General features: G+C 40.6%; 1 protein-coding gene across 6 annotated transcripts in view; it reads right to left on the bottom strand.

Annotated features, from left to right (window-relative positions):
• The window catches only part of LOC115514263, a 143,273-nt gene that overhangs the window by 93,245 nt on the left and 25,685 nt on the right, over positions 1 to 24,343 (bottom strand). For all 6 annotated transcript variants that reach the window (XM_030316098.1, XM_030316097.1, XM_030316099.1 and 3 more), the window contains exons 8-13: positions 18,286 to 18,478; positions 16,181 to 16,308; positions 8,673 to 8,873; positions 7,837 to 7,958; positions 5,588 to 5,816; positions 2,018 to 2,220 (exon numbers count right to left, since the gene is read on the bottom strand). In XM_030316098.1, the coding sequence (XP_030171958.1) occupies positions 2,018 to 2,220; positions 5,588 to 5,816; positions 7,837 to 7,958; positions 8,673 to 8,873; positions 16,181 to 16,308; positions 18,286 to 18,478 (1,076 nt within the window). The remainder of the gene's footprint in view (positions 1 to 2,017; positions 2,221 to 5,587; positions 5,817 to 7,836; positions 7,959 to 8,672; positions 8,874 to 16,180; positions 16,309 to 18,285; positions 18,479 to 24,343) is intronic.

Here is a 24,343-nt window from a genome sequence, read left to right as displayed (position 1 = left end):
CTCAGAGCCCTCATGAGGTCACCAATACTGCTTTCAATACAAGGTTCACTATTTTCTCTCAGAACACTTCACAGCTGGTCTTTGTCCTCTCCTCAAGGAACATCTTTGTTCCTTTGGATCCAGGATCTCCATGCTCCCACCTCATGACCACTATCTCTCAGTCTGCACTGGCTTCTCTTCCTCTTCATTTTCAAATTCTAGTATTTCCTGGGGTTCCAAACCCGGTCCTCTTCTCCTCTTCTCTGTCCCCTTCTTGGGGAGTTTGTCTTCCAACCACATGGCCTAATGATAGCCCCCTAGTATAAGAGCCTATGATCGTACCTCTGTCCTATCCCAACTCTGAGCTCTATTCCCACATTTACATGGCTTGCAGCAAGGCTCCATTCAGATGCACCTCTGGCATTTCAGCCTTAAGAGTCTAGAATGTCTTCCACTCCTCTCTCACCCACATCCTCACACATTTCTCCATTTTCAGAAATTGGTGCATTAAGGCTGAACTCAAATGGAACCTACATTAATTTGCTAGGTTGATGTACCAAAGTACTATAGACAGAAATTTGTCTCTCAGTTCTGGAGGTTGGAAGTCTGAGATCAAGGTATTAGCAGGGTTGGTTCCTTCTGAGGGCCATGAGGGAAGGATCTGTTCCAGGCCTTTCTCCTTAGTTTATAGATGGCCACATTCTGCTTGTGTCTTCACATCATCTTCCTTCTCTGGGTGTGTCTGTGTCCAAGTCTTCTCCTCTTATAAGAAATACCAGTCATATTGGATGAGGGCCCACTCTAATAATTTCATTTTAAATTGACTCCCTCTGTAAAGACCCTACCTCCAAATGAGGTCACAATCTGATGTATTGGGACTGAGGACTTGAACATATGAACCTGCCAGAGGACACAGTTTGTTCCTCAATAGTGTCTCTGTTATGAAGCTTTCCTTGACCCACTTACAAAGAATGAAACACTCCATTTTCTGAGTTCCCATAGTATTTTGGTTATATGACTAAAATAGCATATTAAACTATAGTAGAAGTAACTTTTAAATTGTGAGATCCCTGAGATCAAGGATCAAAGATTATGAGGAGGTAGTATCATAAAGGTTAATAAATATCTTGACTCATGGTTCGAATTCTGTTTCTACTACTTTCTAGGTATGTGATCTTAGGCAAATAGCTTACCTTTCTGAGCCTCCACTTCCTTGCTGGTAAAATATTAGTAAGCTACTTATTAAGAATATTCTGGAAATTAAATGAATGAGTACACATAAAGTCCCCAGCACAGTCCCTGGCCATAGCAGGCCCTTGGTAATGGTTTGTGGTAGATGATTGCACTCTTCAGGTATATAGGGACTCTTGTAGGGGACTAGAACAAAAGGGAACTCATACATGTTTGCAACAAACCCTTTAATTCCATATTTTTCCTGCTTGTGGAACATGTCCACTTGGATGTCTTTGCATCACTTCACACTCATACCTAAAACCTAACTCATTTATCTCTCTCTCTCTCCACCCCCCCCCCCACCTGCTTAACCTTCCAAACCTCTGTAAGGCCTGGATACTGTCACTAACTCATCCCTGTCCTTTCTCTAATCCTTCTATTGCTTCTGCTCTGCTATTCAACTTCATCATAGTTAAGAGCAAATCCAGTAAATACTTGTTGAGTGTAAGTCAGGTCTCATACCAGGTGATGGGATACCATGGAAACCGACATGGACAGTGCTTTTGCAATCAGGGAGCTTACACTAGCAGGAAAACTGATAAACCAGTATTAAGCATCTAACTGAAAGGCAATGTGCTGAATAGAGAGGAAGCCCAGGTCTAGGAGGAGGGCCTAGCCTAGCTGAGTGGTCAGAGAGACATGAGGGGGAGGCCTGGGTGGAGAATGAAAAAGTGGGGAAGGTGGTCATTTCAGCCATTTAGAAAGCTTGCTTTGACTGCTCTGGGGCACAGAGGGAGCAAGGCTTGTAGGCAGGGACACCCATGGTCTGTTCTCCCCCATCTGGACCCTCAGTCCCCCTACTGACCGAGCTAAGTGTACACTCTCCAGACTCATTTCTATCAGCCGGTGGCGGAGGGTCACGAGTTCCAGAAGTTTGGAAAATGTCTCCAGGAGCAGCATGTGAGAATCTTGGCTTTGGTTCTGTCCTTCGTCTGCTGCGGACTTGAGTGCAAGCAGACCTATCTCCTCCATGAGAAAGGGATCTCCCATTACTTTAGCTGAAAACAGCTGAAAGAAAATACTTTTTAAAGTATAAAAAAAGAAATTTCACATATTAAGAAAAAACACTCTCAGTGGCACAGACTCTGAATCCAGATTTCCTGGACTCAAGTCCTTGCTCTGCCACTTAAAAGCTACAAAATTTTGCTATTTCTCAGTTTCCTCATCTGTAAAGGATGGATAAGAATAATAACAATGCCTAAGAGGAATAAATAGGCAATAATTACCTAAATAGGTTATTGAGAGAGTTCATCGAGTTAATATATACAAAAGTGCCTGGTACATAGTATTTGCTGTTATCATTATTATAAATATTTTAAGCCAAAATAAAGAATAGAAGTAGGAATCTGATGTTTTCCAAGTATTTTAGAAGCCAATAATAAGAATAATTTCCTATAAACTCTTCTAAGTGCAATTTCAAAATTTCAAAGTGTTTTCGTGTACATGAACTCAAGATCCCCATGAAGTAGGAGTCACAGATACCATCATTTCCATTGTATTAGTGAGAAATCTGAAGCAACACTGAAACTTTCCAAGGTCACACAGCAGTACCAAGAATAAACTTACACTTCCTAACTCCAGTCCAGTAGTTTTATAGTTTGCTAAACTGCCTTTACATGTTCCGGGCAATTTTTGAAATAACCTCCTTGCTCTTTACAGCCCTCCTGCCACGGGGGGCTCCTCTGCTCTGACATCGTTGCTACACCCTCGTATACCATTCCCAGCAAGGACCCAGTTTGGGGACCCCCAAATCTGCCTTTGCTGGCTTGGCTCCTTTATCTACCTTTTCTGCCTTGTCTCCCTTATCTGCCTTTGCTATCACAGATTCCCTTATCTGTCCACTGATCCACCAGAGGCCTTTTCTACTTGACGATGCAATTTCTAGATTCTTGAAGTCTTCCAAAATGATAAAAATTTTTTATTAAACTAATTCCTATTAGAAACTCATTTCTAAGGACAATGTCTCCCCCATTTTTTGGCCTGATACAAAAGATTAATCTGAGTATTTACCATTTCTAGATCCAAATTTGAACACATTTCAAAAGTAAGAATAATTAAAACTGCATATGGCATCAATGGGAAATTAGGGAGGTATCTCAAATACTCACTGTGAGTTATAAGAGAATTTAAAATACATTACAAAAATCTGGTAACATAATACAATGTGAAAAGAATCTGCAGTAAATGGTAGTAGATACATGACTGGTAATTTGGGGGAAAATTCAAATTTTTTTAATATTTATTTATTTTTGAGAGACAGAGCGAGCAAGCAGGGGAGGGGCAGAGAGAGAGGGAGACATAGACTCTGAAGCAGGCTCCCGGTTCTGAGCTGTCAGCACAGAGCCCAAAGCAGGGCTTGAACTCATGAATCACAAGATCATGACCTGAGCCGAAGTTGGATGCTTGACTGACTGAGCCACCCAAGTGCCCCAGGAAAAATTCAATTTTGAGCCATCTTCATACCCGTCTCTCTCTCTTTCTCTCTCCCTCCAGGTGGAATACTAAAGAAGTTAAATATTTTTAAAATAAAATAAAGACTTAAGAAATTAGAATAAAGTAAGACAAATATAAAACATGTGGAAGATGATTTGCTTTCTGGATTTAGGAAGATAAAAGAAATCACAAAGGAAAAGATCAACAGATTTTACTCTATGAAAATAAAACAGAAAAAGATAAATTGGGAGAAATATTTGCAGAAAATATCATGGACAAAGGGTTAAAATTTTTATTGAAGAGAGCTCATGGAAGTGAATAGGAATGACATTAGGATTCTAAGAGATAAATAAAAGGAAAGACAGAAGATTCACAAAAAAATACAACTTGTAACAAGACATTTGGAAGGATATTTAGTCTCAACAAATACCAAGGAAATGCAAATTAACAAGGCAATGCCACCTGTTTTATACATATATATAAAGCATATGTCTGTATATATGCTTTATATATAAATATATGCATATACATATATATATTATTTATATATATATATACACACACACAGACATATGCTTATACCTAATACTGTACAGTGTGGCAGAATTAGTACTCTTACAAATTGTTGGTGGCATTATAATTTGTCCCAACTCTTTTGAGAAGCAATCTGCCAACTTGCATCCAAAGACTTAAATTTTGTTTCAGTAATTCCACTCCTAAGAATCTATCAAAGGAACTGATTTAAAATATAGAAAAATCTGTAAGTATGGAAACATACATTATAACAATTTTAATACCAATGAAAAATTAGAAATTACTTGAATGTCCAACAATAAGGAAAGAGGTGGAAAAGTTGTGATCATCCTTTAAGGGAATTATAACCATAAAGGTGAGTATAAAGACTAGTTAGCAAAATGGAAAAACACATAATACAATGTTAACTGAGAAAAACAGTGTATTAAGTGTACGAAAAGCAGTGTATGAAGGATGTGATTATAACTATGTAAAATACGCATATGAAGAATGCTTGAATTCAGAAAAGTATTGTGAATGCATTTGAGTGATTATATTTAGGGTAATTTTTTTCTTTTGCTTTTTTCATTTGCTAAAATTCTGTATTACGTTATTTTGATCGATTTAAAATGAATTAAAATAAAATAAAATTTTAGTTTAGGAGGGAATAGGAGGTCAAGGCAGATGCATGGAAGAGAGATTTTTGGTAGCTGAAAGTTCCTTCATCATACACCATGCACCCACACAGAGTAAGGTCAGATTGGAAATATAGGCTCCACTGTGCTGGCCTTAACAGAAAAAGAAGAGAATTAAAATCTAACTACAAATACTATGTAAATCATTAGGCCATAGTTTGAACCATAGAGTTCTAAGCTGAAAGGGGCTTTAGAGACCATCAGGCTCACTTCCATCTCCCTCCCCTCAAATACACAAACATAAGGTTACAAAATAGGAAAAAGAAGCTCAGGGAGGCTCAAAGACTTTCTCAGAGTCACACAGCAAGTTAATGGCAGGGTGGAACTTGAATCCAGGTCCCTGTCTCCTCACTCAGCCACTCTCTCTCTCATACCAGATCTCAGGTCAGGACAAAAAGAGGGAATTTCAGGAAGAGCTTTAGTGCAAATAAAATACATAGCTTTTAAATTAAAAATGTGTATTGTTGAAATATAAATAAGCCAGAAAACATCTCCCACATACGTATGTATATCTCCCTTCTAGCTGTAGCAGTATTTTGATAAAATAGAAACTTTGACCGAAAATGAAAAAACCATTACATAAAAATGTTGGCAAAGCCCAGCACTATGATCTGTCTCTGGCCAAATAGGGGAGGAATAGAGCCAAACAGAAAAACAAAGTTAAGTAGTAACATCTGCCTGGAAACATTCCCTTGGCCAAGGAGCTCCCCCATCTCCCCTTTCGGAGAACCTACATCTTTGTGGAGACGTGTGCTGTACCAGGACTCAGGCTGGGCCGGTGTGAGCCACATATCCAGGGCCAGCTGCAGCACGCGTCTCTCCAGCAAGGTGAGGCTGCTGGCTGATGTGGGTCTGCAGGTGTGACGGGCCTCCTGGAGAAGGTGATCAAGAGATCGGGGGATGAGCGATGCCAGGCCCAGGGAAGGGTGGAACTCCAGCAGATACATGTTTTTCAAAGACGGGCTTGAAAAGAGGATGGATCAATGACAATTTTACACAGTGAAGAACTTGATCTGTTTCAAAAGACATTTGAATTTTACATTTTTTAAGACCAATAAAACAGCTGTTTTAATCCAGGACATTAAAAAAAATTGGAAGCTTAAAGGGGCCTCAGAGGCCATCCAGGGAAGCCACCAGATCATGCAACATGCCCTTTGCTTTAATGTGAACCCTTTTAAAATTGGGAGCCATAAGAATTTATTCTAAAAGCCCAATCTGATTCTTAAACTGTATATGGCAAACCTATAAACATTCCAGTAATCAACATTTAGCCAAATATCTGAAAACAAAATAACTTATCAGTGACTAAATATTAAATAAATAATTTCCATAATTGCTTTCTATTTTTCTACCTGAGTCTTTATCCTTTTCCCTGAAAATGTTAATGAACAAAGACACATTTTAAATTCTGTACACAACTGCTAGAGTCATTCACGTTTGCCATAAGAAGGTTCTATTTTATAAATGGATGAAGCCAGAAATAACAAAGTGCTTGTCTGTGGGTATTCCTTTGAAAATAGAGGATACAGCACAAGTCAAGGGCCTTTCTATACCTACATAGAACTAAAGAACGTAAATACTTCTTAAATCTATGCAAATGGGATTCCTCTTAGTTCTAGATCTTAAAAATTACAACCCTAGGGCTGGAAAGGAATTTCATCAAGCAAATAACATTTGCTTTTGAGACTGTTCTGACAGGTCTTGGTATCCATACAGTCCTAGCATGTTCCGCCAAGAACCATTTCCTCAACAGTAGATTCTTGCCATAGTGAGCCGCACACAGACAGCTGATGTCTCAATCTTATGACAGAGAAGAAATCAGTCCTTAGAAAGGTCTGTGGAGAAAATGCAGTCTTGTGCCTGGAACTCCCAGGGCTCTTTCTCAAGGGATAAGGTTAGAATCTAAGCTACGAGGGACATCAGGGTGGCTCAGTCGGTTAAGTGTCTGACTTCAGCTCAGGTCATGATCTCACGGTTCATGAATTTGAGCCCCGCATCGGGCTGACAGTTCAGAGCCTGGAGCCTGCTTCAGATTTTGTGTCTCCCTCTCTCTCTGTGCCCCTCCCCTGCTCATGATCTGTGCCTCTCTCTGTCTCAAAAAAGGAATAAACAATTAAAAAAAAAAGAATCTAAGCTACGAAATCCCATGGCATCCTGCTACTCCCCAAGAAGATACCATAGCCCATTGTGGCCATATCCTAGTGAAAGTGCGCCTGTACTGCTGACCTGTGCGCTTGATGGGAGCACAGGGCCATGCCTCTATTGTTTACAACTGTGTCCTCACCTCCTTGCACAGTGCCTGGTACTTGTAGGTGGCTCAGCAGATATTTGTGACATGTTGAAAGGAGCTGGATGATTTCTCCGCCCATTTGAAGGCAATAGAGATTGTGATCATGGGCCATACAGACCAACTTGGGGCTTGCAACCCACTTCCTGATTCCCTTACCACTCTCAAAGGCAAGGAAGGAATGGCGGGGAGGGGGTGGCTCAAACTGCATGCATGTCATGGGGGTATACCTTCTCTGAGTGATCTTAGGAAATTTAGTTTGCTCCTTAAAGGGGTAGAGGATCACAAGGTGAGTTTGCAGAAATGGTGACACTTACTAAAGAAATTCCTTTTTGAGAAACTTTTAAGCACACCCAAGTTTCATGCATGTCTGCTTGTGTGGCACCTCTGAATAAGTCCTCTGATGGCATTTTTAAAAGCAACTTCTTTCTTTCTTATAGAGCTTCTCAAGAGAATAAAGATTCTGCACCCAGTGTTTTAACTTTTAAATTCTAGCCTCCTATTCTTTATTACTTACAAAGCAAATGGGTATTGAGTACACAAGAAAATCCCTCTTCTGTGGCTTTTATATCTACTTGTCTCATCTCCCCAGACACTTGAAAGGTACTTTATAGAATAGTATTTAGACTTACCATCATACCCTTTAACTTATCTAAAAGATTAAATGTAAAATGTCTAAAGACAATAGCACCATACCAGCTATTGTTGATGGAAATAAGTTGTTTGCAAATTATGTTAAGGGGAAGTCCAAAGTTACTGCTATCATCTGGATGGCCTCTTTGCCAAAGCCTCTGGACATACTCCCGCTGGCGCTCTATCTAGAAATGTAACATAAAAGTTAAAATTAGAAAACTTAAACTTTCCCATGGGTGTGAATTATGAGCCCTGGCATGAGAAGAACAGCAGTCCTTTGCGTCCCTTCATTATTTGACTGATTTTCACCCAGACGTGGTTTTGAGGATCCATTCACACGAAGACATGCTGGTGTCTCAGTCTGAGCCTGGGATCAGCCAATAAAAACAAAGGCAACCAAGTTCAGACAATCTTAGGAGGCCCAGGAAAACTTCTCTTTGTCAAATGATTGACTACAAGGAAAAAAATCTAACCAGGTCTCAGGTAAATGCACTGCAACAATTTATCCCTTGCTTACTTCCTGCCACTGGCTTTTCCCCAGAGGATGTACACTAATTTTTCCTTTAGTGTCCTAAAAATAGCCACAGCATTAAAAACAAATTAATAAACACAACTTTATACATTAATGGCTTGCAAAGGGGTATGTTTAGTCCTCCTTTCAGTACCAATAAACTCCATCATCTAGTGAAAATAAGTTGTCTATTCTTTGCAGACCATTAAATGTAATTAGGGTTGGAAACTTCCATTTAAGACTGTAGTTATGCTTGGAATTCAACAATGCAAATGAGCTTACAAATAAACATGCTCAACGTGCTGCCCTAGAAAACCTGGATTCTGAACCTGCAATGAAAGGAAAACACCTTGGCACATGTACTATTTTAAAATCCAAATGTACTTACGTGCTGATTGAGGATGCCCCTCACCAGCTGTAAGTGAAGCCTCAGGCAGGTGCATTCATCTTTGTAGGCCTTAATGAAATAAGGGTGGCTGAAATCAAACCTTGGGCACCTGTGCATGATGTCAGTGATCACTTGTGCTAAGGCAAACCTCTCCTCGGGGTCCAACACGTGCTGGTAGGCCTCAAAGTAACTGTCAAGAAGCTGCAAATAAGGTTTCTAGTCAGGGAACAGCAGAGGCAGCCGTAGGGCCCAGCAAAGAGAGGTGAGGCCCCACCCACTCCATGCTTTGGAAAGCCCCGGGGCATCAGCAGGAGAGAAACCGCTCAGAACCTCGGGGTACCGCGGGGTACCCCGGCCTGGTTCGGGCAGCTGCAGCACCAAAGCGACTCAGAGCAATTAGTAAACCCACAGAGGGAGGGAGGGCAAAGGAAGGGACACTAGTTTTGCCTGTGTCCCCTCTTCCCCTGCTCTCCACAAATAAAAGGAGCCTTAAATAATGAATAATATAACATGTGATAATGATAAGCTCTAATGAGACGGTGCATGCAATGTCACTCCATCAAATATATTTGTCTGTAACACCTTTCTCCACAGCCTCATTCTCCTGCCTCCATTTTACTCTTTGACCAAATGGAGGCAGGTGACCTCCTCTCCTTATCCTCGTTTCTGACCCCTTTTCTTTAACAGTTTGCTCAATTTTACCTAGAAATTGCTAGGAAGGGCCTGGTGTACAGAACTCTGAAAGGCATTTGGGGGAGCTTTTCTTTTCTTTTTCTGTTTTTGTTTTTTTTTTTTTAGAAGTGAGAATTAGTAATTTTTTTTTAATTTTTTTTTTAACGTTTATTTATTTTTGAGACAGAGAGAGACAGAGCATGAATGGGGGAGGGTCAGAGAGAGAGGGAGACACAGAATCGGAAACAGGCTTCAGGCTCTGAGCAGTCAGCACAGAGCCCGACGCGGGGCTCGAACTCACGGACCGCGAGATCATGACCTGAGAGGAAGTCGGACACTCAACCGACTGAGCCACCCAGGCGCCCGGAGAATTAGTAATTTTATTGGAATGTTGCAGTGTATAAAATCATTTATATACTTTGATTATTGATAATTTGATGAAAAATTATTTGTATTACTTTCTTTTTTAATTGTTTAATTTATTTTAATTTTTTAACTTATTTAAATTAAATTAAATTTAATTTAATTTAAATAATTTAATTCCAGTGGAGGTCACAAGCCTTTCCTAAAAACCAAAGAAAGCTTCCAGACACTAACCATTGAAGAGGGTTCCTAATGTGAGAATCCAGAGAGAGATGTTCTTTATTTTGTTTTTACATTTGTCTGTGAACGTAAGAAATTTCTGTTCTGGGTGTAAATTCTATTTGTGTGTCATTAGTCATGGTGCTAATCAGGAAAAGGCTCTTGAGAGATCACTGGGCTAGAATCCCAAACAGGGACCTAAGGGCAAGATAATTAAGCAGTTCTGAACAGTGTGTTTACTGTTCAGGCCTTCATAGGGCTTAGACAATCTTTTTTTGGAGACCCTATCCCACATTATATCAACTATATTAGAACATACTCACATCCCATTCAAATTTTTTTTTCTGTAAAAATGTTAAATGATATTTAGAATTTTGCTTTTCAATTTGGCTACAAACATCACTTTGAGTTAATGATTGGCTATGATTTCTGGGCAGTATATATTCAGAGATTCTTAAGAAGTGAGAAGATCTGATCTAGAAATTTTCATATGCAAAAGAAATGTTTATAAGTGCTCAGTTAACAATGTTTTTACATTTTACTGACATGTGATTAAGCATTACTGCTTTCTATGTTGTATTTTCTTTTCAAATTTCAGAGTAATACATAAGTTTATTTTTTCTCAAATCCCAAACATTTTCAATGGTACCTGAAAAGCTCTTAGATCCTAAACACCAAGTCCACATTGCCTGATGGATAAATCAGCTTTCACTGGAAGCTTCTGAAGTTTTATTCCATTCATTTCACAACAGAACAGATTCCTTTCCTCTGCTGATCTAATCCAACACTTCCTCTCTCAGAGTTTTAGCTCAAGATGTCCCTTCCCAGTCTTCTTTCCCTAGCTCCTCTTATGGAGGTTTCACTCTTCTGGAAGGTGTCAGCTCCCATTGTAGTCATATCACCAAAGCACTAGGAATTTATCCAAAGGATACCGGAGTGTTGATTCATAGGGGCACATGTACCCCAATGTTTACAGTGCTATCAACAATAGCCAAATTATGGAAAGAGCCCAAATATCCATCAACTGATGAATGGATAAAGAAGATGTGGTTTGTATATATAATGGGATACTACTTGGCAATGAGAAAGAATGAAATCCTGCCATTTGCAACAATGTAGATGGAACTGGAGAGTATTATGCTAAGTGAAATAAGTCAGAGAAAGACAGATATCATGTTTTCCCTCATATGTGGAACTTGAGAAACTTAGCAGAAGACAATGGGAGAAGGGAAAGGGAAAAAGTAGTTTCAAACAGAGAGGGAGGCAAACCATAAGAGACTCTTAAATAAAGAGAACAAACTGAGGGTTGATGGGGTGGGGGGAGTGGGAGAAATGGGTGATGGGCATTGAGGAGGGCACTTGTTGGGATGAACACTGGGTGTTGTATGTAAGTGATGAATCATGGGAACCTACCCCCAAGACCAAGAGCACACTGTATATATACTGTATGTTAGCTAACTTGACAATAAATTAGCTAAAATTGAGCTAAAACAATATATATATACATACAGACGTGTGTGTGTATATATATACATATATATATATATGTATTTTAAAGACACACAGGCTTGCCCAGTGTGTGGATTTAATTGGCAGAAAGGAGTGAATTGCTGAGGTTGCAATTTCCACCAATCTGACAGCCTAGCACACTTTGAGATGCATCAGAGAAAGAGTGTGTTTTGTTTCCTTGGGTGTTGGCCTTCCTGGTGGCTTGGGGCAGGAAGTCAACCCTCTTCTTAACAAAATAAGAAATTTCCCTGAAGGTGATAAAAAGCCCCTCTCTTTGTGTGGAGTCCATAGCTAAGAAAAGAATACAAAACCAGAAAGAACTGAGAAGGTGCAAGCACTACATGAATATGTGGCAGGAAAAGCCAGGAGTGTCTCCATCTTGCTAATTATGGCTTCCAAGACTCCCTAGAGAGGTAAACACTCAAGAATCAATAGCAGAGTAGGAATCAAACATTGTCTTATTAACAGATGTGCAGTATCTGGGCTTCAATGCTAAAGCACAAGGAGGGAGATCCTAGGGCACTTTATTTAGCATCTGGATTTGCAGGATGCCCTTTGGGAAACATTGGACTCAGGGACCTTAGGTCAACCTTAGCATGAAAGGGAAAGCACCAAAGGAGGCTAAAATCTAAGAACACACAATGCACTCGTAGGTTAGGAACTCACACATCTCAGAGCAAGGAATGAAGAAAGGCGGAGATCTCCCGCCCTGTAAGTGAGCCTTGGGGAAAACTGAACAAGCAGGGTTATCTAAGTTACCTGTTCCCTCTGCTGAGCTCTAGTCTAGAATAACATTCAATAATTAAATAGTAGAGGACAAAGCAGAAAGGAGGGAGTGACAGGTAAGAAAGGTGTCACTTAATAGCCTAGGTGAGGAGATTAGGAAAGAAACAATTATTCCCTAAATCATTCTGGACTAACTTGAACCTTTTTGACTGAGCCAAGGCAATCCCAGGAGCTGGTTTATAGTATTTGTACGCCTTGACCTGTTTTTTGTACAAAGAGCCCTATTGTTTGGCTATTTGGTAGAAGTTTGTGGGGAGGGTTCTTGCTGGTGATTTCAATCTGCTGATACCAGGTTGCAGAGGTTGGTGCTAATTTGCCAACCTCGCTTTTGTTGTTTACAGGATTGCCAGATTTAGCAAATAAAAATAGAGGTCACCTAGTTAAATCTGAGTTTCTGATAAACAGCAAACACTTTTTGAGTATAAGTATGTCCCGCATATTGTCATAGTTTAATTGGCAACACTAGTTGTTGAAAAGGAAAACGTGGCTCTTTTTAAAAATTCATTAGGCTTTTTTAAGCTTTGGCCTCAACCTCAAAAAACTCTCAGATGGACCCTTGCATAATTTTATTATTAATACTTTCCCAACAGGGGAAAGATGAGAATCTTTCTGCCTCACAGTTTCTATGTATTATCTGTTTGCTAACTGGCCCATTTCCATTTAAACTCTGGGCTGGTTATTTGTCTAAGAAGTCTTGCTCGCCTGTCAAATGTCACCTGTGTGTGTCAAGGGCCAACTCTCAGGAAAAATAATGCGTGGTACACACTGAGGGTAGGCATCAAATATTAGAGAAAATGGGAAAAAAACAAAACAAATAATCTCAAACCTTTCTGTGTTTATATTATTTTTACTTCGTGTCTTATATTTCTGGGACTTAAAAAACTTAAAACAATAACATTTTAGATCAAATGCAAGTACAAAACAGAAAATCAGTGCTAGCCACAACTGTCACAGGTTTTTATTTATTTATTTATTTTAGTTCTCCAAACACTAATTCAAATTACCCTGAAAATGTGTCCTCTGGTGGCTGTAGAGAGAATTAGCATGTGGAGCAAATGTCACTTAGGAGCCAGGACAGCTAATGCCTGGCTTCTCTGAGTTCCTTAATTCACCTGAATTCACATCAGCCCTAATTTTATGAGAGTTTACACACAAAATGGTTACTTTAAGGATTTAAGACAGCCCAGTGTGTTTGAGCAATTCTTAACTCTAGGGATTCCAATATATTTGGCAGTAGAATCAGGACTGGGAGAAATCAATTGTACTCTAGATAATACAAAGGTTTATCCATTAGAAATAGGCTCTTTTGACAGAATTTCTGGTTTAGAAGGCCACGTTTCACAGCTTTGGCACAGATAGCTAGCTCAGTTTCTATAGAGAACTTATTGTCAGGGTAGAAAGGGGGGAGGCGTTTTCAATGATTTTTTTAAGTTAAAATAATTTCATTTACCATAGAGGAAACTAGTGAACAGCCCTGGTAGCTTAGCACAGAATGAAGTGTATGCCAAAGTGTGGAGAAATCGATTTTTCAGTCCTCTCTGCCCTTCTATTCTTCTATTGCCATTGAATCCTGCCTGGGGCCTCCATAGAAGGCCTGGAAGCACTGAAAGGGAAGGTGGGGAGAGAGAGCCCAGAAAAGGGGGGCTGCTTAAAACTCATGTTTCGACAATAAACTTGTTGAGTTCAGGGATTCTGTCTTATTTACATTTAATGTAGCCTTTTCAGTCGCTATACTCTGAGTCTAGATCTCTCACTTAGTTGATCAAAGGAAGTTTCCAACTGGCAGATGAAGGGTGCAGATGCAAACTCTGTAGAGGCCAGTTCCCTTTGAAAAGAGGAACGGTTTTCAAAGCCCGAGGCTCTCACCCTTTAAGCCCAGCCAGGTGTTTACAAAAATTGGGTGACCTACATCTCTGTGAGTAATAGACCAGAGAGTAGATGAAATGGTTAACCATCTAATCTACTAGAAAAACAATTCAAAGAAAACATTTCCACTTCCCCATCTTCTGACCACATCATAGTGCACTGTAAGCTGGCTTCCACCTCATACCTCCTCTGAGAGTCCTATGAAGCTGGCAATGACCCTGGGGACTGACCCCACTGCCTGGTGTTTAGGAGTCCTCTTTCTTGATTTTCGCTGCATGCCACACTAGTTAGTAACTGTCCTCTCCTAATTAAAAGCACCCCCCTTCATTGGCTCTTATCACACTATCCCTTCTTTTTTGTCCTCTAGTTTCTTTGGCTACTTCTTGTTCCCCTCAAGGATTCTTGTTCTGTGATCTTCCCCTTAAATTCAAGAATTACCCAGGGCTGCATTTAAGACATCTCTGGCTTTTCCTAGTCATTTGATTCATTACTGTGGCTCAACGTTCACCTTCATACCTCAGCTCATATGTGCTCCTGACCTTCAAACTTATACCTCCCACAAAACATTCACACCTGAGTTTTAGCAAACTCTCCTCACATGCCTGTTGTGGCAGACTCCGTATTACCTTCCCCTCCAAAGTGCCCCTCCTCCTGCATTCCATTTCAGTTAATAGCCTCCTCCCTGACCCTGAGAAAGTCCTTTTTAATACCACCCTTATTAAACTCTCACCCCAGCGTCTGGTCTTCAAATCCCAACATTTCCATTTCTACAAAGTGCTCTCAAGTCTGCCCTCCTTCCTGTTCTCACTGTTCCATCCTTGGTGTAGGTCCCGTCTTCCCTCTCCAGGTCACTGTTGCAATAACTGCACTGCTCTTCTGCACGAGCTCCACTCTAATCTATTCTCCCAACGAATACCCCAGCAACTGGTGAAAACGGAGCTATGGTCGTATTTCTCCCTCACTGGAACTCACCGATGGCTCCTCTTTGCTCATAAAATACACTGTAAATGTTGTATGGATTAGCAGGCCCTTCACAGGCTGCACCCAAAACACATTCAGCTCATTTCTCATCATGCCTTTATAGCCTAGCCATAGAAGTCCTCTTGTTCTCCAAATTCACCATCCTCATTTTACACCTCCCTGACATCGCTAATGCTGTTTCCTCTGCTTAAGGATTTTTCCTTCTCTGACAGACAACATCTTACACATCTCTTAGTAACAGGATTAAATAAAGATCTATTCCTCTGAGAAGACTTGCCAATATTTCCTTTACTCCAATAGCCCCCCCACAGGACAAATTCCTCCCTCTGCGGTGGTCTCTGGGGATCTTGTGTGTGCCTCAGATGTAAGCTGTGAGTCACCTGTAATTTTTATTTAGAGACTGGGTCAACTTTTATAGACTAGAATTCCTTAAAGACAGAGATTATCTTCTCTTATTTATCCATATGTTCCTAATGTCTAGAATAGTTCCTGAGACAGAGGAGATACTTAATGTTTGATGAATAAACTCCCAAGAGTTGGTGACCATCAGAAGGGCTAATAATCCATGCTGTGGATACAAATGAAGAGCAGTGTCTCATTTATTACTAGGATATGAGCCATTGATGGTATGATGATGAATTTAGCAAGATGCCATCTCATTGCTTTAAACTCACCCTCGTAACTTGCTGCGCTGAGCATACCTTGCCCAACTGCCTGCCCCACCCACATGTGGTGTATTTCTAAAGGCCATAATAAAGTCAGGGTGTCTGTGTGTAGCAAAGTGAGGCTCGTCCCTGACAGGACAATGAATGTGAATGGAATCATCACCCATTCTCACTAAAAACATATATATAAGATCCTAAATTATACAGCCCTCTAACAAATTATGCCTATAAGATAAAGTAGTACCCTTCACATTTTATTTTTTGTTAACAAGGAACCACAAGAAAATAAACTTATTATTCACACCCTTACAACTAGCTGAGATTATTTAAATAGAATAATTACATACTTTATTAGGAGCTGCCCCAAAAGACAGGCTTTTTGTTTGTTTTAAATACTGGGTTTTGTAAGAAAGTTTAACAGATGTTTTGTTTTCTAGGGAGAAATACCTGGCGCTTATTTTCTAGAAGAACTGCTTCCCAGGTCCATATGTCATACAGCACAGCAAATCTGTCCACGCTTGCATGGGCCCATCCCCAGTCCTGGCCAGTATTTGACTTGCTGCCCTCTTTGTGACCTGGGAGAGAAGGGGGATGAGAATGATCAGAGACAGGCCTTTCCACGGAGCTATTCTCATTTGAAAAGCAGCCCTTGAACTGTCAGCTCCATCTCAGGAATGAAAACACTGAGTCAGTCACAGGGGTTCCTAAGAATCAGCTGGAGAGCCATTGGCCAAGACTAGGACCTAAGTTCACACTTGTTGACTTCTAAGTCAATAGAGGTTTTTGTTTCCACTTTTTAATTTTAGTCTTAAAGGCTAATTTTAGAAATACAACCAAAATTCAGTTAATATGAAATCTTCACGAAAATATCCTCAAACCTGTAATTTAAAGGCAAAACATACATTTCACCTTCTCTAAAAATAGGTCCCTGGTGGTTTAACCACAAACCCAGGTTAACCCTGCTCTTTCAAGTGATATTAGCCAAGTAAAAACTTCTCAGAGAAGTTTCTAAGATATTCCTTAATTATGTTAATTCCTAACTTAAATCAATAAAGGTAAGTAATCCTTCTCATTATATTCAGCTAAAATATTTTCACACTATATTAATGTTAATTTTTCAATACCAGCATGAGTATTGCTTTCAATTTTTGAGTGGTCTATTTCAGACTGAAATATCAAAAAGTAAGAGAGTTTCAGGTGCTGAACTTTGAGTTCAATAATTATCACGTATATGATGGGTACTGAACAAGAAAAAGACTTTGATCAGGAATTTCTTCAGCAGAGGTTGGGAAATCATTCCACAACGGATGACTACATATTCACTAGCTCGGTTGAAAGATGGTCTTGTTCATGTGGCTAAATAACTGCTGACTGTTTCAATCAAATTAAATTCTTAGCAGCTTGAAACAGTTGCACAGTATTATAAATTAATATCAATAAAAATGATGCCATCAGTATGTAGAATAACCAGTAAAGATAAAAGTTAAAAGTTGAAATTAAATGCCCTAGAATGTTGGATGCCATCACTGCATCCCATGATTCAGACACCCATGGTCTGTAACAAAGAGGGCAGAGTTCAATCCAATGTTAAGTTAATTCTGTCAGGCTCTGAAAGGTTAGTTGTCAAACATTCTTTGAGCAGTATTTTATATCAATATTAAAATTCTTTTTTTTAAAGTTTATTTATTTATTTTGAGAGAGAGAGAGAGGGAGGAGTAGAGAGAAGGAGAGAGAGAGAGAATCCCAAGCAGGTTCACATCGGCAATGCAGAGCCCAACGTGGGGCTTGAACTCATGAACTGTGAGATCATGACCTGAGCAGAAACCAAGAGTCGGGCGCTTAACTGACTGAGCCACCCAGGTGCCCCAAAATGAATTATTCTTAATTACCAACCACATATATTACAAAATAGCACAAACCCTTGCTAAATTTCCTTTTAGGTGTTGCAATATGTCTAGAAACTCTAAGCTCTTTCCAAATATAATGCTAATGTCATCATATTATTCCAAAAGGATTCTTCTTTCCTCACCTATTTCTAGAATTGCATACATTTGAGTGACGCCAGAAGGAAGAAGAGAACCCATAGTATAGGTTATTTGATTACCCTGAGTAATGATTTCTCCTTTTGGTGCTTATCCTGCTGGATTTTTGTTAGGAACTCCAGGGTGTCTCTACTTCTAACTGCTGTTTCCCCAAGGTCAATCACTTTTTTGTCACTTAGGAAAAAAGAATTATTACCTTCACTCCCTTACTTTGCTTCCCTCGGGGCCCTGCATGACACCCCCTTCACCTGGTGGGGAACAAACAGAGTCTAAACAACAGTCAGAATTATAACCACGCTTTGAAAGAGGAGTCACAGTCTCCAACAAGAAGAGGGAGTTGAGCTAGAAGCAGAACCATATCTTCTCTAAAGCAGGGGAGGTGTATGCACTTACTGAGTTTTCAGACACTATTGGATATGCATTTATGTTTTCAGGTGGAAGGTGTTAAACAGAGCCCTTAGTGTTTATTATTTGTTTGGCTGGTTGATTTTTTAAAATCTGACTTCTGACCTTTCTCTTTCTCAATGTAATGGCTGGCTACAAGCAGCATTTCTGCCTCCAGCTCCTTCAGATCACTCAAGGCTTCATCATACATGACATGCACTCCTCGCTGGTCCTGGGTGTAGACGTAACCCGCGTCTATGCTGTAGTAGTCATCCTGGTTCTCCACTTCTGAGAACTCCATGAACTGGATGCTGTGGGCCTGGGGAAAGAAAGCCACGCCCAGAAGTTACCAGAAAAGAAAGAGTTATATTTTGCCAGCCCAAATGGGCCAAACAGTAGGCTTCTGTTCTCATGCAGTGGGCTGTCAGTATGGAGCTGCAGACATGCTGAATGCATAAAGCACTGTATGTAGAGAAAGACATATGAGCAAAGAATGTTGGCGGGGAAGGGTAGTGACATAGATAAATAGCTGATTAAGTTTTGTTCTGATTAACTCCAGGTTACCTGGAAAAAGGCAGGCAATAGAGTTGAGTGTTATTGGTCAGGGTGCCTGTGTTCTGGGCCTAGCTCTGCCAGGATCTCACCCTAGGCAAGTCACTCAGCTACTCTTAGCCTCTGTGTCCTCACCTGTAACACGGGGACAATGGAGATACCACAACAGTTTTACAGGGGGCACGTTGACACTGTGCTTATGAAGCACTTGAGATCTATACACGTTAGCTGTTAAAGACTTTTTCATTTTAATTATACAAATACTTTAAAGATGCATTAACACAATCTCATGTCTTAGTAATATATATACTGAATTGAATAGTGTTCCCCTAAAATTCATGTCCACCTGAAACCTGTGAATGTGACCTAATATGGAAATGGAGCCTTTGCAGACATACATAGGTTAAGATGAGGTCATAGTGGAGTAGGGTGACTCCAATGACTGATGTTCTTTTTTTTTTTAATTAATTAAAAAAATTTTTTTGAGAGAGAGAGACAGAAAGAGGGAGCACAAGCAGGGGAGGGACAGAGAGAGAGACAGGGAGATAGAATCTGAAGCAGGCTAGAGGCTCTGAGCTGTCAGCACAGAGCCCTATGTGGGGCTTGAACCACCAGATGTGAGATCATGACCTGAGCTGGAAGTCAGACGCTTAACCGACTGAGGCCCCCAGGAGCTCCCAATGACTGATGTTTTTATAAAAAGAGGAAAACATGGAGACCGACTCAGAGGGGAGAAAGCCATGTGAAGACAGGGGTGGAGATTGGAGTGATGCATCTAGAAGCCAAGTAACAGCCAGGATTACTAGCAACTGCCAGATGCTAGGGGGGACAAGGAAGGATCTTCCTCTGGAGACTTCAGAGGGAGCATGGCCCTGCTCATACCTTGATTTCGGACTTGTAACATCCAACACTATGACAGAATAAAGTTCTCTCCTGGTTGCTAGGAGCCACTCACTTTGTGGTGTTTTGTTATGGCAACTCTAGGAAAGTAGTGCAAGTACTCTGGGTATTCCAATCATAATTTCTCTCAGATGACTGAGGAACTGTTGCATCCTGAGAATAATTTTTCTGATAATGATTCTCACAATTTCAAACTTCACTCTTCTCAAGCCCACCTCATGCCCACTCTTCACTCTGTCTCAGCAGAAGCCCCTCTGCTTCTCCACCTCCCCTCACACAGACCCACTGGCTCACACCCTCCTCTCCACTTCCTTCTGTTCTACAGGGAACAACCCTGCTCCCCTTCTCTGTGACCATTCCCTCCCATCTCTGAAGCTTCCCTTTTTCTTGGATACCCAACTCCTTGCAGCCAGCTATTTTCCCAACTGAAACTGAAACATGCTCACATCCCTCTCCTTTATTTTATTTTATTTTATTTTATTTTATTTTATTTTAATTTATTTTTTAAATGTTTATTTAGTTTTGAGAGAGAGGGAGAGCATGAGCAGTGGAGTGGCATTGAGCGAGGGGGACAGAGGATCCAAAGTAAGCTCTCTGCTGACAGCAGCAAGCCTGACATGGGGCTCAAACCCATGAACTATGAGATCGTGACCTGAGCCGAACTCAGACACTCAACTGACTGAGCCACTCATGTGCCCCTCACATCCCTCTCATTTTCAAAATATCCTCTTGCCCCTCCCCAGGTCCCACCTTTTGTCTCCCCTCCTCCCTACAATCTAGCCTCCCAAGATGTGATCTGCATTCACTGTCTCCATTTCCTCATCTCCTACTCCTCACCCATCTCCATCTGACTCCTGTCTCCATCAAACCAAACCACTTTCACTAAGACCAACAGTGACCTTTTCTCCACATCCAGCAGACTTCCTTTAGCCATCTTATGTAATCTCTCAGGAGCATGTGACACAGTTTTACACTTCCTGCTTCTTTCTTTCTTTTTCTTTCTTTCTTTCTTTCTTTCTTTCTTTCTTTCTTTCTTTCTTTCTTTCTTTCTTTCTTTCTTTTTCTTTCATGTTTTTTATTTTTGAGAGAGAGACAGCATGAGCTGGGAAGGGTCAGAGAGAGGGGAGACACAGAATCCGAAGCAAGCTCCAGGCTCTGAGCTGTCAGCACAGAGCCTGACATGGGGCTCGAACCCATGGACCGCGAGATCATGACCTGAGCTGAAGTCAGATGCTTAACCAACTGAGCCACCCAGGCGCCCCTATTATTATTATTTTTAATTTACATCCCAGTTAGTTAGCTTATAGCGGAATAATGATTTCAGGAGTAGAATCCAGTGATTCATCCCCTACATATAACACTCAGTGTTCATCCCAACAAGTGTCCTCCTTAATGCCCATTGCCCATTTAGCTCATCTCTCACCCACAACCCCTCCAGCAGCCCTGTTTGTTCTCCATATTTAAGAGTCTCTTATGTTTTGTCCCCTTCCCTGTTTTTGTATTATTTTTGCTTCCCTTCCCTTATGTTCATCTGTTTGTATCTTAAATTCCACATATGAGTGAAGTCATATTTGTCTTTCTCTAATTTCACTTAGCATAATACGCTCCAGTTCCATCCACATTGTTGCAAATGGCAAGATTTCATTCTTTTTGATTGCCGAGTAATACTCCATCATACACACACACACACACACACACACACACACACACACACACATCACACACACATCACATCTTCTTTATCCATTCCAAAGCCGATGGACATGTGGGCTCTTTTCCATATTTTGCCTATTGTCGATAGCGCTGCTGTAAACATTGTGCACTCCCTGCTTCTTGACTCACTCATTTCCCTGGCCTCCTGAGACCCCACCTTCTCTTTGGTCTCACCAACTTTCCAGCCATCCCTTTGCTGATGCTTGAGGTGTATTTTTCTCTGTCGGGTCATTAAATAGGAGTCACACTTAAGACCCAGTCTTACGACCTCATCTTTTCCTCCTATACTCCTTCCTTGGGAGGCAGTATACTTTCACGGCTGAGATTACCTTCTTTAGACCATTTGCTCCCTGGTATCTGTAATCCAGGCCTCCTAGAGCTCCAGACCCACATATCCAATGACCTATTTGGCATCTGTTCCTGGGCATCTCAAAGGCCCCTCAAATTTAATATGATAAAATTGTGTTTCTCCCACAAACCTGGGCCATCTCCAACTTGCCCATTTTGGTCAACAGCACCATCACCCAGTCACTTCCTCTAGCATGAATCATTCCTGCCATCTCCTTCTGCCTCACCCTACATGTTTAGTCTATCACCAACTCCTGTTGATTTGACTTCCTATCTTTCCAATCCATCACTTCTCTGCATCTTCACCACCCACCATCCTAGTCCAAGCTGTAATTAGCTTTCACCAGGAAAGTCTAGGAGCTTCTAAACTGGTTTAGCCTCTTAATTGGTCTATCCACATTGCTTCTGGCCTGAGTTTCTTTTCCCTCATTTTACTCACTGCTGACAGAAGATCTTTTAGAAGTGCAGTTTTAAGGGGTGATCAAGGTGGCTCAGTTGGTTGGGCTTCCAACTTTGGCTCAAGTCATGATCTTACGGTTGACAAGTATGAGCCCCACATCAGGCTCTGTGCTGACAGCTTAGAGCCTGGAGCCTATTTCAGATTCTGTGTCTCCCTCTCTCTCTTCCCCTCCCCCACTCATGCTCTGTCTCTCTCAAAGATAAACATTAAAAAAATTATTAAAAACAAAGAAATGCAGTTTTGATTGTCTTTTTTCCTCCACTTTAATATCCCTGAAAGGCATTCCATCACTTACAGAATAAAGCAAAACTCCTTAACAGGGCCTACACAGTCTGGCCCCTGCCTATCTCTCTCCAGTGGTTCTCAACCAAATGTGATTTTGCTCCCCAGTGGACATTTGGCCATGTCTGGAGACATTTTTGGTTGTCACAACTTGGAGGTAGGTGCTACTGGCATCTAGGGGGTAAAGGCCAGGAATGCTGCTAAATATCCTATAATGGTTGGGACAGCCTCCCACAACAAAAGAATTATCAAACGCAAAATGTCAATAGTGCCAAGTTCAAGAAACTTTGGGCTAGTTTCATTTTGCATCACTTTCCACCTGGATCACTGTGTCCCAGCCATTCATGTCTTTTGGTTTCTTGTGAGTGCCATACTCTCTCTCTGCACAGGTCTTTGCACAATCTATCTCGTCTCCATTGAAAGATCTCCTTCATCCTTTGCCTAGTTAAAGCCTTTTCGCCTTCCAACCTCAGCTCTATCATTACTTTCACAGGGAACTCCTGCTGGCTTCCCTATAACACCAAGTATCTCTTTTGAGGCACTTACTGAGGTTGTTGTCTTACATTTATTTGTGTGAGTATTGATCAATATTTGTCTCACTCACTGGATTTTAAGTACTCAGGTAAGGAACATGTATATTTTTGTTCATTATTGTATCCTCAGTGTTTATTAGAGGGCCTAACACATAAAAAGTTAGAAAATAAGTAAAAGAATGGATGAAGAGATAGTTCTTCATATTTTTGTACACAGATTTCTTTTAGTCTATGATTTTATGATGCTTACTTGTACTTCTAACATATACCAGTCAGAAATCCTGTATTTGGCCCTCATGGATTCTCACCTCATGTCATTACACCTAATAAATGCATTCTCAATGGGGGTGATAATGTCCAGGGTAAAAAGTAGTTCTTGGAGGGGCACCTGAGTGGCTCAGTCGGTTAAACATCTGCCTTTGGCCCAGGTCATGATCTCGTGGTTTGTGAGTTCGAGCCCCATATCAGACTTGCTGCTGTCAGCCTGTCAGTACAGAGCCCGCTTGGGATCCTCTGTTCCCCTCTCACAGCCCCTCCCCCGCTTGTGCTCTCTCAAAAATAAATAAACGTTTTTTTTTTTTTTTTAAAGAACAGTAGTTCCTGGAGGACAAAAAAAATCTTACTTTTTTATGGTATAAAGCACAGATATACATACTATACACATATGTGGCATATATCTGGTATTAACATTTCTTTGGAGGGGGACGGTTGGGGAAAAAAGTCTAAAATGAGTCCTTGTGGGGGAAGCAATAATGAAAAAAAGGTTAAGAGACATTGACCCAGTTTTTCATATATACATGAAATATGATATAAATAATATTTATCATTTTAGCTATTTTTCAGTTTACAGTTTAGTGGCATTAATTATAGTCACATTGTTGTGCATCCATCACCACCATCCATCTCTAGAACTCTTTTCACCTTGCAAAACTGGAATTCTGTATCCATTGAACAATAACCCCTATTCCCTCTCCCCCCAACTCCTGGCCTCTACCATTCTCCATATTGTCTCAAGTGAATGTGACTACTCTAGATACCTCATATAAATGGAATCACTCAGTATTGGTCCTTTTGTGACTGGCTTATTCCACTGAGCATACTGTTCTCAAGTTTTATCCATGTTGCAGCATGTGTCATATTTTCCTTCCTTTTTAAGATTGACTAATTTTCCATTTTATGTATATATCCTGTTTACCATCTGTCAATGGACACTCAAATTGCTTCCACCTTTTGCCTATTGTAAATAATAGGCAAATATAATAGGCAAATAGAATAATAATTATGAACATAGGTGTGCAAATATCTCTTTGAATCCCTGCTTTCAATGCTGGACCAGAAGTCGAATTACTGGACCATATGGTATTCCTATCTTTAAATTTTTGAAGAAGCATACTGT

The sequence above is a fragment of the Lynx canadensis genome, chromosome B2, assembly GCF_007474595.2.
Source record: "Lynx canadensis isolate LIC74 chromosome B2, mLynCan4.pri.v2, whole genome shotgun sequence".
Classification (NCBI taxonomy): Eukaryota; Metazoa; Chordata; class Mammalia; order Carnivora; family Felidae; genus Lynx; species Lynx canadensis.
Note: the sequence above shows the minus strand (reverse complement) of the source record. Positions and strands in the feature narration are given on the sequence as shown.